The sequence below is a fragment of the Sapajus apella genome, unplaced genomic scaffold (assembly GCF_009761245.1).
Source record: "Sapajus apella isolate SASKATOON/1434 unplaced genomic scaffold, GSC_monkey_1.0 scaffold158, whole genome shotgun sequence".
Classification (NCBI taxonomy): domain Eukaryota; kingdom Metazoa; phylum Chordata; class Mammalia; order Primates; family Cebidae; genus Sapajus; species Sapajus apella.
Genome location: NW_022437098.1, coordinates 1,939,558 through 1,952,408, shown reverse-complemented (window position 1 = coordinate 1,952,408; position 12,851 = coordinate 1,939,558). Strand labels below are relative to the sequence as shown.

The 12,851-nt window shown below is 46.7% G+C and overlaps 1 protein-coding gene and 1 non-coding gene across 3 annotated transcripts in view; both read left to right on the top strand.

The window, feature by feature from the left end:
* HSD17B3 (hydroxysteroid 17-beta dehydrogenase 3) overlaps window positions 1–12,851 on the top strand; it is a 72,223-nt gene that overhangs the window by 48,672 nt on the left and 10,700 nt on the right. For both annotated transcript variants that reach the window (XM_032266413.1, XM_032266414.1), the window contains exons 3-7: window positions 4,035–4,110; window positions 5,836–5,943; window positions 6,977–7,044; window positions 8,349–8,384; window positions 11,783–11,817. In XM_032266413.1, the coding sequence (XP_032122304.1) occupies window positions 4,035–4,110; window positions 5,836–5,943; window positions 6,977–7,044; window positions 8,349–8,384; window positions 11,783–11,817 (323 nt within the window). The remainder of the gene's footprint in view (window positions 1–4,034; window positions 4,111–5,835; window positions 5,944–6,976; window positions 7,045–8,348; window positions 8,385–11,782; window positions 11,818–12,851) is intronic.
* LOC116541924 lies at window positions 2,422–2,526 on the top strand. Its single transcript, XR_004265010.1, has one exon. It is a non-coding gene; the product is annotated as a U6 spliceosomal RNA (small nuclear RNA).

The following is a 12,851-nucleotide window of genomic DNA, read 5'->3' as shown; positions in this document are numbered from 1 at the left end:
AAAAAAAAAAAAAAAAAAAAAAAAAAAAAAGAATTAGCCAGGCATGGTGGCGCACATCTGTAGGCCCAACTTCTCTGGAGGCTGAGTCGGGGGAGAATTCCTTGAGCCCGGGAGTTCACTGCACCTGCCTGGACAACAGCATGAGACCCTGTCTCTAAAAAACAAACGAACAAAAGCAAGAAAGGGATACCATCAGATTGGGAAAACCATCAAGTTGGGAAAGGTTGCTCATGTCAAATATTGGTGCGAGTGTGGAGAAATGGCTCTAATTGTATTTTTGATAGTATAGTTTTAAGAGACGGCAATTTGGCAACACTGTTATGTATTTATTTTGAGACGGTCTCACTCTGCCACCCAGGCTGGAGTGCAGTAGTGTAATCACGGCTCACCGCAGTCTCAGCCTCCCAGGTTCAATTGTTTCTCCCACCTCAGCCTCCTGAGTTAGCTGGGACTACGGGTTGTGCACCACGAGGCCCAGCTGATTTTTGTATTTTTTATAGAGACAAGGGTCTCTCAGGTTTTCCAGGCTGGTCTTGAACTCCTGGGCTCAAGCGATTCCCCTGCCCCAACCTTTCAAAAGTGCTAGGATTACAGGTGTGAGCCATGGTGCCCAGCCTGGTAATATCATTAACACTTAAAAAGCACTCACCCTTTGACACAACAATTTCACTTCTTCTGTCTACTGTAAGAATTAATTTACTCATATATACAAAGAGCTATATACAAGGGCTTTTACTGTAGCGAGAATGGTAATAGGAAAACTTGAAAACAACCTGAGTGCTCGTTCAAAGGTGAACTCTGGAATACCACTGGCAAGACAAAAGAATCAAGTGGTTCTTCATGGGTTGCTGTGGAAATAGATAATGATTCTTAGAGATAAAATATGTCCTTAAGTTAAAAAGAATATTGCAGGACACTGCTTATAATGTCATTTATATAGGATTAAAGAAAACCCACAAAACGAACCTTTATTCTATGTGTGCCTACATACGCCTGCAAATGTTGAGAAAAAGTTAGAGAAGTCTCAACAACAGAGTAAAGTTGGTGGGAGCCTGGGGTGGGCGGGGAAATGGGCGGGGGCAGCCTTGGAGACATTTTTTCTTTGACATTGTTGGAATCTTTTACAATGAGAATGTATTTGTACGTACAATAGTATAATCTAATACATCCAAACAGAAAAAGATGAAAATCCTGAAGCTTCCACCCCGGAGATTTTTACTGGGATGGTGTATTATTTCGTTCTCACACTGCTGTAAAGAATATCTGAGACAGGGTGATTTAGAAAGAAAAGAGGTTTACCTGGCTTGCAGTTCCGCAGGCTGTGCAGGAAGCATGATGCTGGCATCTGCTCGGCTCAAAGGCCTCGGGAAACTGACAAACGGCAGAAGGCGAAGGGGGAGCAAGCGCTTCACAGGGCTGGAGCAGCCGGCAGACAGCGGGGAGGTGCCGCCCGCACTGGGCGCGATCTCAGCTCACTGCAGTGTCCGCCTTTCGGCTGGAGCGATTCTCCTGCCTCAGCCTCCCGAGTAGCTGGGATTACAGGCATGTGCAACCACGCCTAGCTAATTTTGTGTTTTTGATAGAGACGGGGTTTCTCCACGTTGGTCAGGCTGGTCTCGAACTCCCAACCTCAGGTGATCTGCCCGCCTTGGCCTCCCGAAGTGCTGGTTGCCACGCACTTCTAAACTACTAGATCCTGATATGACTCACTCTTACCACGACAGCATCTGGGAGATGGTGTTAAACCATGAGAAACTGCCCCCATGATCCAATCACCTCCCACCACCAGGACAGCATCTGGGAGATGGTGTTAAACCATGAGAAACTGCCCCCATGATCCAATCACCTCCCACCAGGCCCCACCCTCAACGCCGGGGATTACAATTTGACATGAGGTTTGGGTGGGAACACAGATGTAAACCATATCAGATGGCTTGGTGGGAATCCGTGTGCTTTTTTTTTTGACCTCTCCTTGGGTGATTCTGAAGCTGTGGGCCATAGAGAATTACTGGCTATTGGAGACTATGTGATGTAGACCATAATTCAGCTTCTTATGTGTTTTCTATAATATGTAATTTTTTTTTTTTGAGATGGAATCTTGCTCTGTCAGCCAGGCTGGAGTGCAGTGGTGCAATCTCCACTCACCAAAACCTCTACCTCCTGGGTTCTGGCAATACTGTCTCAGCCTCCTGAGTAGCTGAGATCACAGGCATGCGCCACCACGCCCAGTTAATTTTTTTCTTTCTTTTTTTTTTTTTTTTTTTTTTTGTAGAGACAGGGGATTTCACCATGTTGGTCAGGCTGGTCTCGAACTCCTGACCTCAGGTGATCTGCCTGCCTTGGCCTTGCAGAGTGCTGGGATTACAGGTGTGAGCCACCATGTCCAGCCTACAATATGTAACTCTTTAAAATTACAGCGTAGTGCTTGTTTCCGCAACACAGATACTAAAATTGGAACCATACAGAGAACATTAAGCATGAGTTCCCAAGGATAACACAGAAATTTGTAAAGTATTCCACATTTTTGTTAAGATGGTAGATTTTGTTATGTGTATCTTACCACAATTAAAAAAAAAAACCAGTATGAATCATTTGACTGAAACCACAGACACAGATTCAATAAACTGGGGACTTTGTCACTAATTCAAATGTCATCAGTCTCTAAAGGAATGTTGGTTTTTCCTTTTGCCTTTCAGGAAAAACTCTAACTTTTCTTACTGGCAGCAGTTTTAGGTACGGACACACCTCCAGCAGCCTGTGACCCCCAGTGCTCTACCTTTACGTGTCCCCGTGGAATCTCTCTGGCAACTCCGTGTGAAGCACACAGCTCCACGCCCTGCCACGCAGCCCTTGAAGGTCCAGGTGTTAGCCACTCTGCAGGGTCACTCTGCTGACCTCATGGGACGTGTCCAGCTCTTCACCCTCTGCTCCATGTCCCGTCCCATTTTTTCTTCTATTGGGAGTCAGAAAACAGGAAGAAAGGTCTCAGGTCGAGTGAGCCACAGGAAGGATGTCCGTGTGGATAGGAAGCAGCTTAAAAGTTGGGGTGGCCAGGCGCGGTGGCTCAGGCTTGTAATCCCAGCACTTTGGGAGGCTGAAGTGGGCAGATCACATGAGGTCAGGAGTTCGAGACCAGCCTGGCCAACATGGTGAAACCCCGTCTCTGCTAAAAATACAAAAATTAGCTGGGTGTGCCAGTACATGCCTGTAATCCCAGCTACTTGGGAGGCTGCGGCAGGAGAATTGCTTGAACCTGGGAGGTGGTGGTTGTAGTGAGCCGAGATCGTGCCACTGCACTGTAGCCTGGGCGACTGAGAGAGACTCCCTGTCAAAAAAAAAATTGGGGGGCAGAAACACTACTTTGATTATGGCATGCTGCCCCACCCCCTGCTATATAAGGTATAGCATAAAGTCCCCAGTATTTTAAATTCTGATGCACAGCTGAGCCCATGAATTTCAGAGAAGCACTTTAAGTTTATGGGCCTGGATGAGCAAAGCACTTAGAAAAGTTCCACTTTGGGAGGCCGAGGCGGGTGGATCACGAGGTCAAGAGATCGAGACCATCCTGGTCAACATAGTGAAACCCCGTCTCTACTAAAACTACAAAAAATTAGCTGGGCATGGTGGCACGTGCCTGTAGTCCCAGCTACTCAGGAGGCTGAGGCAGGAGAATTGTCTGAACCCAGGAGGCGGAGGTTGCGGTGAGCCGAGATCGCGCCATTGCACTCCAGCCTGGGTAACAAGAGCGAAACTCCGTCTCTAAAAAAAAAAATAAATAAAAGTTCCCGGCACACAATAAACACATAACAAGCGTTCACTCCTATCATCATGGCTCTACTAGTCAGCCTGGCCCATGGGGCTGTGCTGTTCCTAGCCCAGAAAGCTTTGTCACCTTCTGCACACTTAAACCCAGGAGAGGAAACCACGTCACCCCTCCAGTATGCACACAGCCTTGGGACCAAGTCCCCTTAAAACAAGCCCTCCCTGTCTGCTCATTGTCCTTGTCTTTTTTGATTTTTCACTCCCACTCTCAGCTAGCAAAACGTGGACTCGATGTTGTGCTTATTAGCCGGACGCTGGAGAAACTACAGGTCATTGGCGCAGAGATCGGTGAGTGACCCCCTAAGTAAGGGAGAGGTATGTGGAGCCCACCAGTTGAGCCTGCCCCTGCTCTGCCTGTTGATGCACTTGGCGTCCCCACATCTGCTCTCAGAGCCTGGGACACCAGCTCTCCTGAGCAGCCCGGTTACAAAGCGGAGGGTGGCATAGGAGGTGTCAGCTTTCGTGCTCACTGGCTCTGGGGGCTGGGGCAAGCAGGAACCAACGGAGGCACAAATCAGTCCGCTTTCTCTTTTGCCTTGGTGCCTTCATCGCTAGATCAGCCCTGTTCATCCTTGAGGCCCGGCTGCCTGGTTGCTTCCACCACTCCCTCCAAAAGCACCATCTGTGTTTGGGACTCCCCTTCCCTATGTCTGTGCCCTGCTCTTGGCGGGAGGATAAGGGACAATGCCTACTGGTGTTTGTCAGATTTTAAAAACAATTTTGATCCAGGGTCGTCATGTATGGATGTGGAGGTTGTACACTGAACAACCCTGAGGCAACTTTTATATCATAATGTTTCATTATTATGATTCGCTGTGAAGTGTTCCTTGTAAATAATGATGATCATATAGCTTTTGGAACCTTTGAATTTTAATAATTATTAATTTAATAATGAATAAACTCTAACTCAAAGGGATGACACTTTAGTTATAGAGACTTGTGAAGACCATGGCGGGCTGTCAGGGGTGAGCCTTTTTTCCCTGGGGGAGATCTGGGACAGGAGGTAGGTGTGGGAAGTGCGGGCTGTGCAGTCACACTGCAGGGCGCCCGTGCCCTTGAACCGATGAATCCTGCTTTTGTTCTGTGTCTGGATATTAGAAGTAACTTTGATAAGGACCGAGACATTCTTCAGTGTTTGCCTCACAACGCTGAAATGTGCTTTTTATCATCCTTTTGAAAGGCAAGTAGCGTCTTTGAAACACCGTCCCTCCCAAACTATTCCTCACGATTGCTTGGCCCACAAATACTGGCTAACTCCAAAGCTAAAGTGGCTCACCAAGCCGTTGGTAGACTCCGGTTGTAGCTTTCACATCTGCGGGAAAACTCCTGCAGAAGGCGAGTTAACACACAGTAGTGGGCAGTGCACTGAACTTGGAGTGACCAGCGTGGATGCTCCTGGGTCAGTTCGCCTCCCTAAGCCTTTGTTCTCGCCTCTGGAAAATGAAGATCATAATGTCTACTTTAGAAGGCTGTAGGGAGGATGACCGTAAGACAGTGTATATGGAAATGCTGTGAATATAGAGTTGGAAGAGACATGACACTTGGGAGCAGAGGCAGCATCGCACCTTGCTTTTACAGCTGTCAGTCCAGGGGTCTCACACTTGAGCAAGCAGCAGAGTCACTCAGCGGTGTGTTAAGCAGGTGGCTGGCAGGGCCCCACCCACAGAGTTTCTGATGCGGTGGATCTGGGGTGGAGCCTGAGAATTTGCATTTCTGACAAGTTTTCAGTAACCCTGCTGCTGTGCTTTGTGGACTCCACTTTGAGAACTGCTGCATTAAATCTATCTTAATGCACAGACGTGTCCCTGTACCAACTCTTAGAGGCACGTAGAAACCACCATTAGCCAATCTCTTAGCACCTCCCAGCATTTACTCAGAGCCATCTCCCTTTTAGATTTGGGGCAATGGGCTGTCGTGAGTCTGCTCAGGTAACACAGGAGCACTGGGGTAACTCCATGGGCAAGGGGGCATTTGGATCTCTGATCATTAAAAAAACGGTTGTCTCTCATGCAGAGCAGACTACAGGGAGTAGTGTGAAGATTATACAAGCAGACTTTACCAAAGATGACATCTACGAGGACATTAAAGAAAAACTTACAGGCTTAGAAATTGGAATTTTAGGTGAGTAAATTGCAAGATGCAAAGCTTGCTGTAATACGTCAGTGAAATAACCTAGCACTGATGAGTGACACTTGATTATTTCATGGTAGTTTATACGCAATCCATGAGTATAGTATACTCATGGATTATAATATACTTAAAATATACAGTATTTTAAGCTGTAGCATTATGTTGAATATGAAAGCACAATTCTTCAAGAGGCATTACTGAATAAAAAAAACTTACATATGGGTTTGGAATGTATCAAACGTGCGTTTCACCCCCAACTATATTTTCTAATATGAAAATGAATTTTCTTCTATGGAACTGATGTTAACATTTGGCAGAAAAATAATCCCAGAAACATTAGCCTAAAGGAATTAGTTTAGCAAACAAACATTGCTGCTATTGCTCAATGAAATTGTCAGTATAGTTGGTGGAGAATTGACTCTTTCTTATTCAGAAAACAATATATTTTTCTGTAATGATTTATAGACAAGGTATTTTATGGCCAGCAGTGTGTATAGTATATATAGAAGAAAATAAAATTTGATTTATAAACCTTCTGCTGAATTTTTAAAATAATTACATTTATATATATAAAAGGGTAAAGCATATCGTTGCAGAAAAATTGGAAAGAACAGACAGGCTGATAAAATAAATATGAATCTCCTAAAATCCTAGTACTCCGAGATAGCATTTTGGTGCATATTTTTCTAATCCTACTCACACACATATTTTCAAAACTGGAATTATACATTTGCGCGGTTTTGTCATACGTGTTTTAAAAACTTACATCATGCACGCTCTCCCATGCCTTTAAAATTGTAAGCAGCCAGTTGTTAATGACTACACGCATTCCAACATATGACAAACTCATGATTCATTGAAGGTGTCTCTACTGATGGACTAAATTTTCCCTCCAATTTCCTCACGGTTATCCAATCATGCTGTGATGAACAGCCTTACATGTAAATCTTTTTGTCCATGTTTATTTGGGAAAATCTCCCACCTACTCTTCTGACATATTTTTTGTTTTGCTTCTTTCTGCCAGTCAACAATGTTGGAATGCTTCCAAACCTTCTCCCAAGCCATTTCCTGAACGCACCGGATGACATTCAGGTAGACTTTGCTCTCCTGGGTATGGATTCCTCTTACCCAGGTTCCGGGTCCCTTTGCTGGATAATCACTCAGGCCTGGGAAGGAGTGATGGAGGCAGGCATCTGGCCGAAATCCCTTACTGTATGTATTGAGGCCCCCTTTACTCTTCACCTGAGCACTTGATCCACAGTCAAGAGTACAGCTTTTCATGATATCTCTAGGATACAGACATCGTCCTCCTTCTCTGCACATCAGACTTCCCTGTCCATTTTCCCGTTCTTTTGGGACTCTGCACTCTGCTTTATAAAGGGTAATTCCGCCTGACAGATTCGCAGCTGTGAATACATATGGGAGAAGGCCAGCTCTTTGGCTTTCTCTGTCTCCCCAGGTGAAAAGATTTGCTTAACTTTCAGTGTGAGGGAAACACACGACACAAACTGTATGGCTGGAGGATTGTAAGTTCAGTGAGCTTGGCTCAGACGCTTGGCTGCCGTTGTTGGTCGTGTGTACGTTTTTAATGCATTTAACAGTTCTTGAAGGCACTAATTTTGACCCTTCCTCAGGCCCCGACCTTTGGAGTCACAGGGCTGCACCAGTCTGAACAGGTTCTCAAGCTTCCACTCCCCACTTCAGCAGGGATCCTGCGGTCCTATGTAAGCCCTGCATCCGCTGCATTGGGTTATAATGCCAGACTGCTTGGATGTTGCTGCACACCCTCACCACACCCCTCTCTGGACCACACACCTCCCACTTGGTCTGTCTCTTCCACACTCTGTTTCTCGCACAAGTCTGCATCTCTCCATTAAGCACGTTCTAGGGTTGTTCCTCTGCCTGTGTATGTCTGTGTTCGTGCTGGTGTCTGTGTCTGTCCTCTTTTCCTCTCTCTTTTTCTTGGTTGATTCTAGTAGTTTCTTTACGTGCCCTCCATAGCCCAGAACCTCTACCTTGTATTATACAACCATTTGCCTTTCTGTTCACCTAGACTCACACATGCCCAACCACTCTTCCTCCAGCTGGAAATGGAATAGCTCCTTCTGAAAAAGCATATCTATAATCCTCCAGGAATATAGTTCCAAGTTTTCCAGGAAACTTAATTGACATCTAGTCGAGATTACATAGGTACAGAATCGCAGAATGGGTGTCAGTTTTTCCCAATGCTAGTGCATACTTGCTGGAGGTCACTTAGGAGCCTGATTTGCAGGGTGAGTGACAAAACCGCTCAGCCATGCACTTTGGCCCGCTTCATGGTTCTTTAGCACCTACTACTTTCCGGGAGAATTGCTCTAATCATCCAGCTGATCTGTGGTTGTGATCATTTATTACAGAGCCTCATCCACTGTAACATCACCTCCGTAGTCAAGGTATGTGATCAATATGTGTGTGAAATGCATTAAAATGTAGTAGCTTTTGAAATTTGGTAACTCAGGAGAATTGTGCTGGTCTGCTATAGAAACAGGATTCTCTGAAATTGAACCAGACTTAGGTGAGAGGCCATGTCGTGGTTTTTTGTCTTGAACTAGTCTTCTTTTTCCTTTTTCTTTCTTTTTTTTTTCTTTTTTGAGACAGAGTCTTGCTCTGTCACCAAGCTGGAGTGCAGTGGCGCAATCTCGGCTCACTGCAACCTCCGCCTCCAGGGCTCAAGCGATTCTTCCGCCTCAGCCTCCTGAGGAGCTGGGACCACAGGCGCGTGCCACCACGTCCGGCTGATTTTTTTGTATTTTTAGTAGAGACGGGGTTTCACCGTGTTGGCCAGGATGGTCTCAATCTCTTGACCTCCCAAAGTGCTGGGATTACAGGCGTGAGCCACTGCACCCGGCCTTGAACTATTTTTCATCTAAAAAATACAGTAATGGATTCGACTCTCCCTTGGATCTGAATCCTATTTCTGCATTCAGTTTTGGCATCCTTCAGAACATACTAGGCTTGATGACACTGAAATGTATTCAGGATTCCAGTGCAATTTTAAAAAGAATGAGTATCTTCCTCGAATTTTATGCTTTGTAGATAGAGGAAAGCTCACTCAGGAAAACTAATGGGGGACCTGGGTTGGATTTTCTGGACTTCTGTTGTTCAATAAATATTTGTTGAATCAAAGTTTAAGTTCATCTGTGTTCTGGTCCCAGCACAGCTACTAATTAGTCGGACAGCGTTGGACAAGTTACATAGCCCCTTGAACTTGAGGTTCTGCATCTGCTATTAAAAGGCTGTGGATTGGCCTGGCATGGTGGCTCACACTCATAATCCCAGCACTTTGGGAGGCTGAGGTGGGTGGATCACCTGAGGTCAGGAGTTCGAGACCAGCCTGACTAACATGGTGAAACCCCATCTCTACTAAAAAATACAAAAATTAGCTGGGCATGGTAGTGGGTGCCTGTAATCCCGGCTACTCAAGAGGCTGAGGAAGGAGAATTGCTTGAACCTGGGAGGTAGAAGTTGCAATGAGCCGAGATCATGCCTTTACACTCCAGCCTGGGCGACAGAGCAAGACTCTGTCTCAAAAAAAAGGCCGTGGATCAAGAGATGTCTTAGGCACCATTCATCATTCAGGTTCTTTGATGAGGGTCATCTGCACAAACAATTTATAGCATGACACCCTGAAAGCGATCTTATATAGACAGTTTAGAGAAAGATGCTCTTTAAGAGCAGACACAGCCTGCAGCTGCATGACTTGGTGAGTAGATGACGATTTTGTGTGAATGACGTTTCCCCTTCCTCTGGGGATACAGCTCTCTTCCTCTGTTAAGGCACATGGCTTGTGAGTGAGCCATGAGTTTCCCACCCTCACAAACCTCACAGTTGGGCACCTTACTCAGTACACAACATTCACAGCTGTATGTGGCAGCCTGGGTGACCACTCTGGAAGGTCAGCGGGACTGCAGTGATGAGTCAGGTCTGATCCCGGATTTCAAGGAGTTGGGACCCTGGTTGGAGCATAGCAGAAGGCTCTGTCTCACCTCTCTGAACGACGTGGACTGGCGGTAGAGGAGGAAGGATTCCCAAAGAAAGCCAGGCTACTATTAACATAAGGAGGGGAAACTGATGCAGAGTAGACGAATCTTTTTTTTTTCAGGTGGGTAAATGGCGTTGACAACAACTTTTTGGTTGTTCTTTCTGTGAGCATGCTGGTATTTTACAGTTTTCTGCTCAGTTGCTATTGGGTCCACACATCTTTTTATGCTTAGCAATCGGTGGCTTTTTAGAGCTCCCAGCGGATGTAATTATGAGTTTTAGGTGTCTGTCATCTGCAGCCTTACCACTACAGTCTTTCACATGATTTTACACACCGACCTTTCAGTCTTGGATTGTTTGATCACAGGCATTTCCCAAATGTACGTGACAACCCCCTGACTCCTTTAGCAGAGACATGCTTTGATTTGTTAAAAAATTATCTATTAATAGACACTAAGTTCCCTAAGTAACAAAGAAAGTAAATTGAAGTTTAGCTTCTAAGCATACCATGCCCAATTAGCCACGCTGGTTAGAATCATGACTAGCAAAGCCGCACCATTTCAAAGGAGGCATCTGGAGACAGTAGGGTTCTCTAGTGGGCCAGGGGTGGGAGAATATGCATTTGAGGGCAAAGGGAAGGTGGAATAAGAAACTAAATACTGCAAGCTTTGAGGCAAGGACTCCCAAGATTCAATGTTGTCTCTCTGATTGGGCTCATTCAGCCAACAGGGCTGTGAGTTCATTTGGGAGGCTTTGAGGCATTGTGGGTGCTGGCTGACAAGGCTCACATAACATCCCTATGAAGTCAGTCACAGAGAGGGGGCTGACACCATCTCACCCCTCAGTCTCCCCCTTCTTCCTCAGAATCCAGCGTTCCAGAGGCAGCCCAGTGGTTCTAGAGAGCTCCACTCCCTCCACTGTCCTGGCCCCCCAGCAGTGAAGACTTTCCCTGGAGGCTCTGAGACAGGCTGGGGCCCAGCTGGGCGCCGGTGCCCGGGAGGAGCTGCTGCAGGGCCCCTGGACAGCACAGAAATGGGCGGCCTGCGCAGTTCCCAGGCGGCTTGATGTCTCTGCCCCTCTCCTTTCACTTGGGTCCCTTGTCTCAAACCTGCTGCAGTCAGGACCTGCTCCAGGCCTGTCGGGCCTGATTCTGGTCAGTTACACCACAGAGAACATTCCAGGCCATGGGGGTTGCTTCTTGTAATTTTGAAATAAAGTTTTTTTAGGCTCCTAAAGTGTCAGGGGTCTGTAGCCTGGGAGGGGGAGGGGCTTCTCAAGGCTCTTGTAATTTCAATACCCAGGAGTGGCCCGGCGATTTGTTCACAAAGCTCTTTCACAGCCTAGCTGTAGGCTGCTTACGCGGCTGCTGTTGGATTGAAGAGGTGTCCTTCTCTCTACAGAGTCTTATTAGGTTTCCCCATATTTCCCCGCTTCCAATTCATGGCCAGTCTACTTTTGCCTGTCACGTAGAATGAAGGGTACCATGGGAACCTCAGTGTTGATCCCACAGCCATAAGTCAATTCCCCCAATTTTTCACTGCCCTCATTTTTCAGGAAGACGTTAGCTTTAGGGGGAAGAAACCAGAGGCCCCAGAGGAGCCTGTCGTTTGTCCAGGTTGGCTCTTGTAGGCTCCATCCAGACTCTGATGTGGCCAGAGTGACCTCCAATGAGCGCCAGCAATTTTCAAGGCCGTCCGAGAAGACGAGGCTCTTTCCCAGCTTCCTCCCGTGCTCCCTTCCCGTTTCCACCTCGCCGCCTTGCACTGCTCCTTAGTTCCTTGTTGGGCTTACCGTTGGTTTTCTCTTGTAGATGACACAGCTGATTCTGAAACATATGGAATCAAGGTAACGTCTTCTTCAAAAAAGTGTGCTGCGCGTGGCCTCCCTGCCCTGGCGGTCGGCTAAGTCAGGGTCGGGGGCGCAGAGGTTAACTGGCTGTGCTTTAACAAACGATAACAGCTATGACAGTGACAGCACACGGTGATTATGGGGAAAAACATAACGTTCTGGGCCAGCCAGCTCTGCGAATAGACTCACGTGAAGGTCAAACGTAACGCACATCAGAGGGAGGAAGAGAACGTCAGTTTCAGCATGCATTGGATTAAAGAAAAATTAACTAATGTTGAGTATAAAAGAAAACTTCAGAAGTTGGCCTGAGATCAAGACCATCTCTTTGTTAGGCATTGCAGCTTTTGTCAGAAGGAATACTCCCATTTAATGTGAAGATCGCAGCTCTGTCAGCTACTCCACTTGTTCCATATTTATGTCACCCTATTCCAATGCCCATTTGGGAGGTGGTTTTTCTCAGGTGGTGTTCATTAAAAGCAAGTGCTTGATAGCGTTTTCCTCCCTGGAGGCAGAAGGGGCTTGGCCTTGTATGCTAATTTGCAGTTTCTCCTCCCCTGCCCCTCCATTCAATCCGTCTAATTGGGAAGGATTAAGGATACTGAATTTCAAAAGGACAAGTAAGGCTCCTGGAGACTTGCATATAGAATTTCATACTGTGAAATTCTACGCAAGACAATGTTCCACCATGTGACATCTGTCCTGCTGTGGGTCCGTGAGTCCAAAGCGACCAGCAGCTCATGTGGTCACATTTAGGGAAGGAGGATTCACTCCCTTTAAATCCTGAGCTGAGCTGGTTATCAGTATTTTGGTGGCGAGGCCTCAATTGTAGCAGAGCCTCTGTTTCCAGGAGCAAGCACCTCGCATCACGTGATGTCACATGACTGCCAGGTAGCGTCGCCCCCGCAGTGCCCTCCAGGGGAAGGTAGGGGACGTTCACTCACCATTCCTAGAAGCAGAGCGCTGCGCACTTGCCGAAGCCTAGTAAGAGCGGAGTCCGTCAGTGTTCACAGGTGCACTTTGTTTCCTTTGTA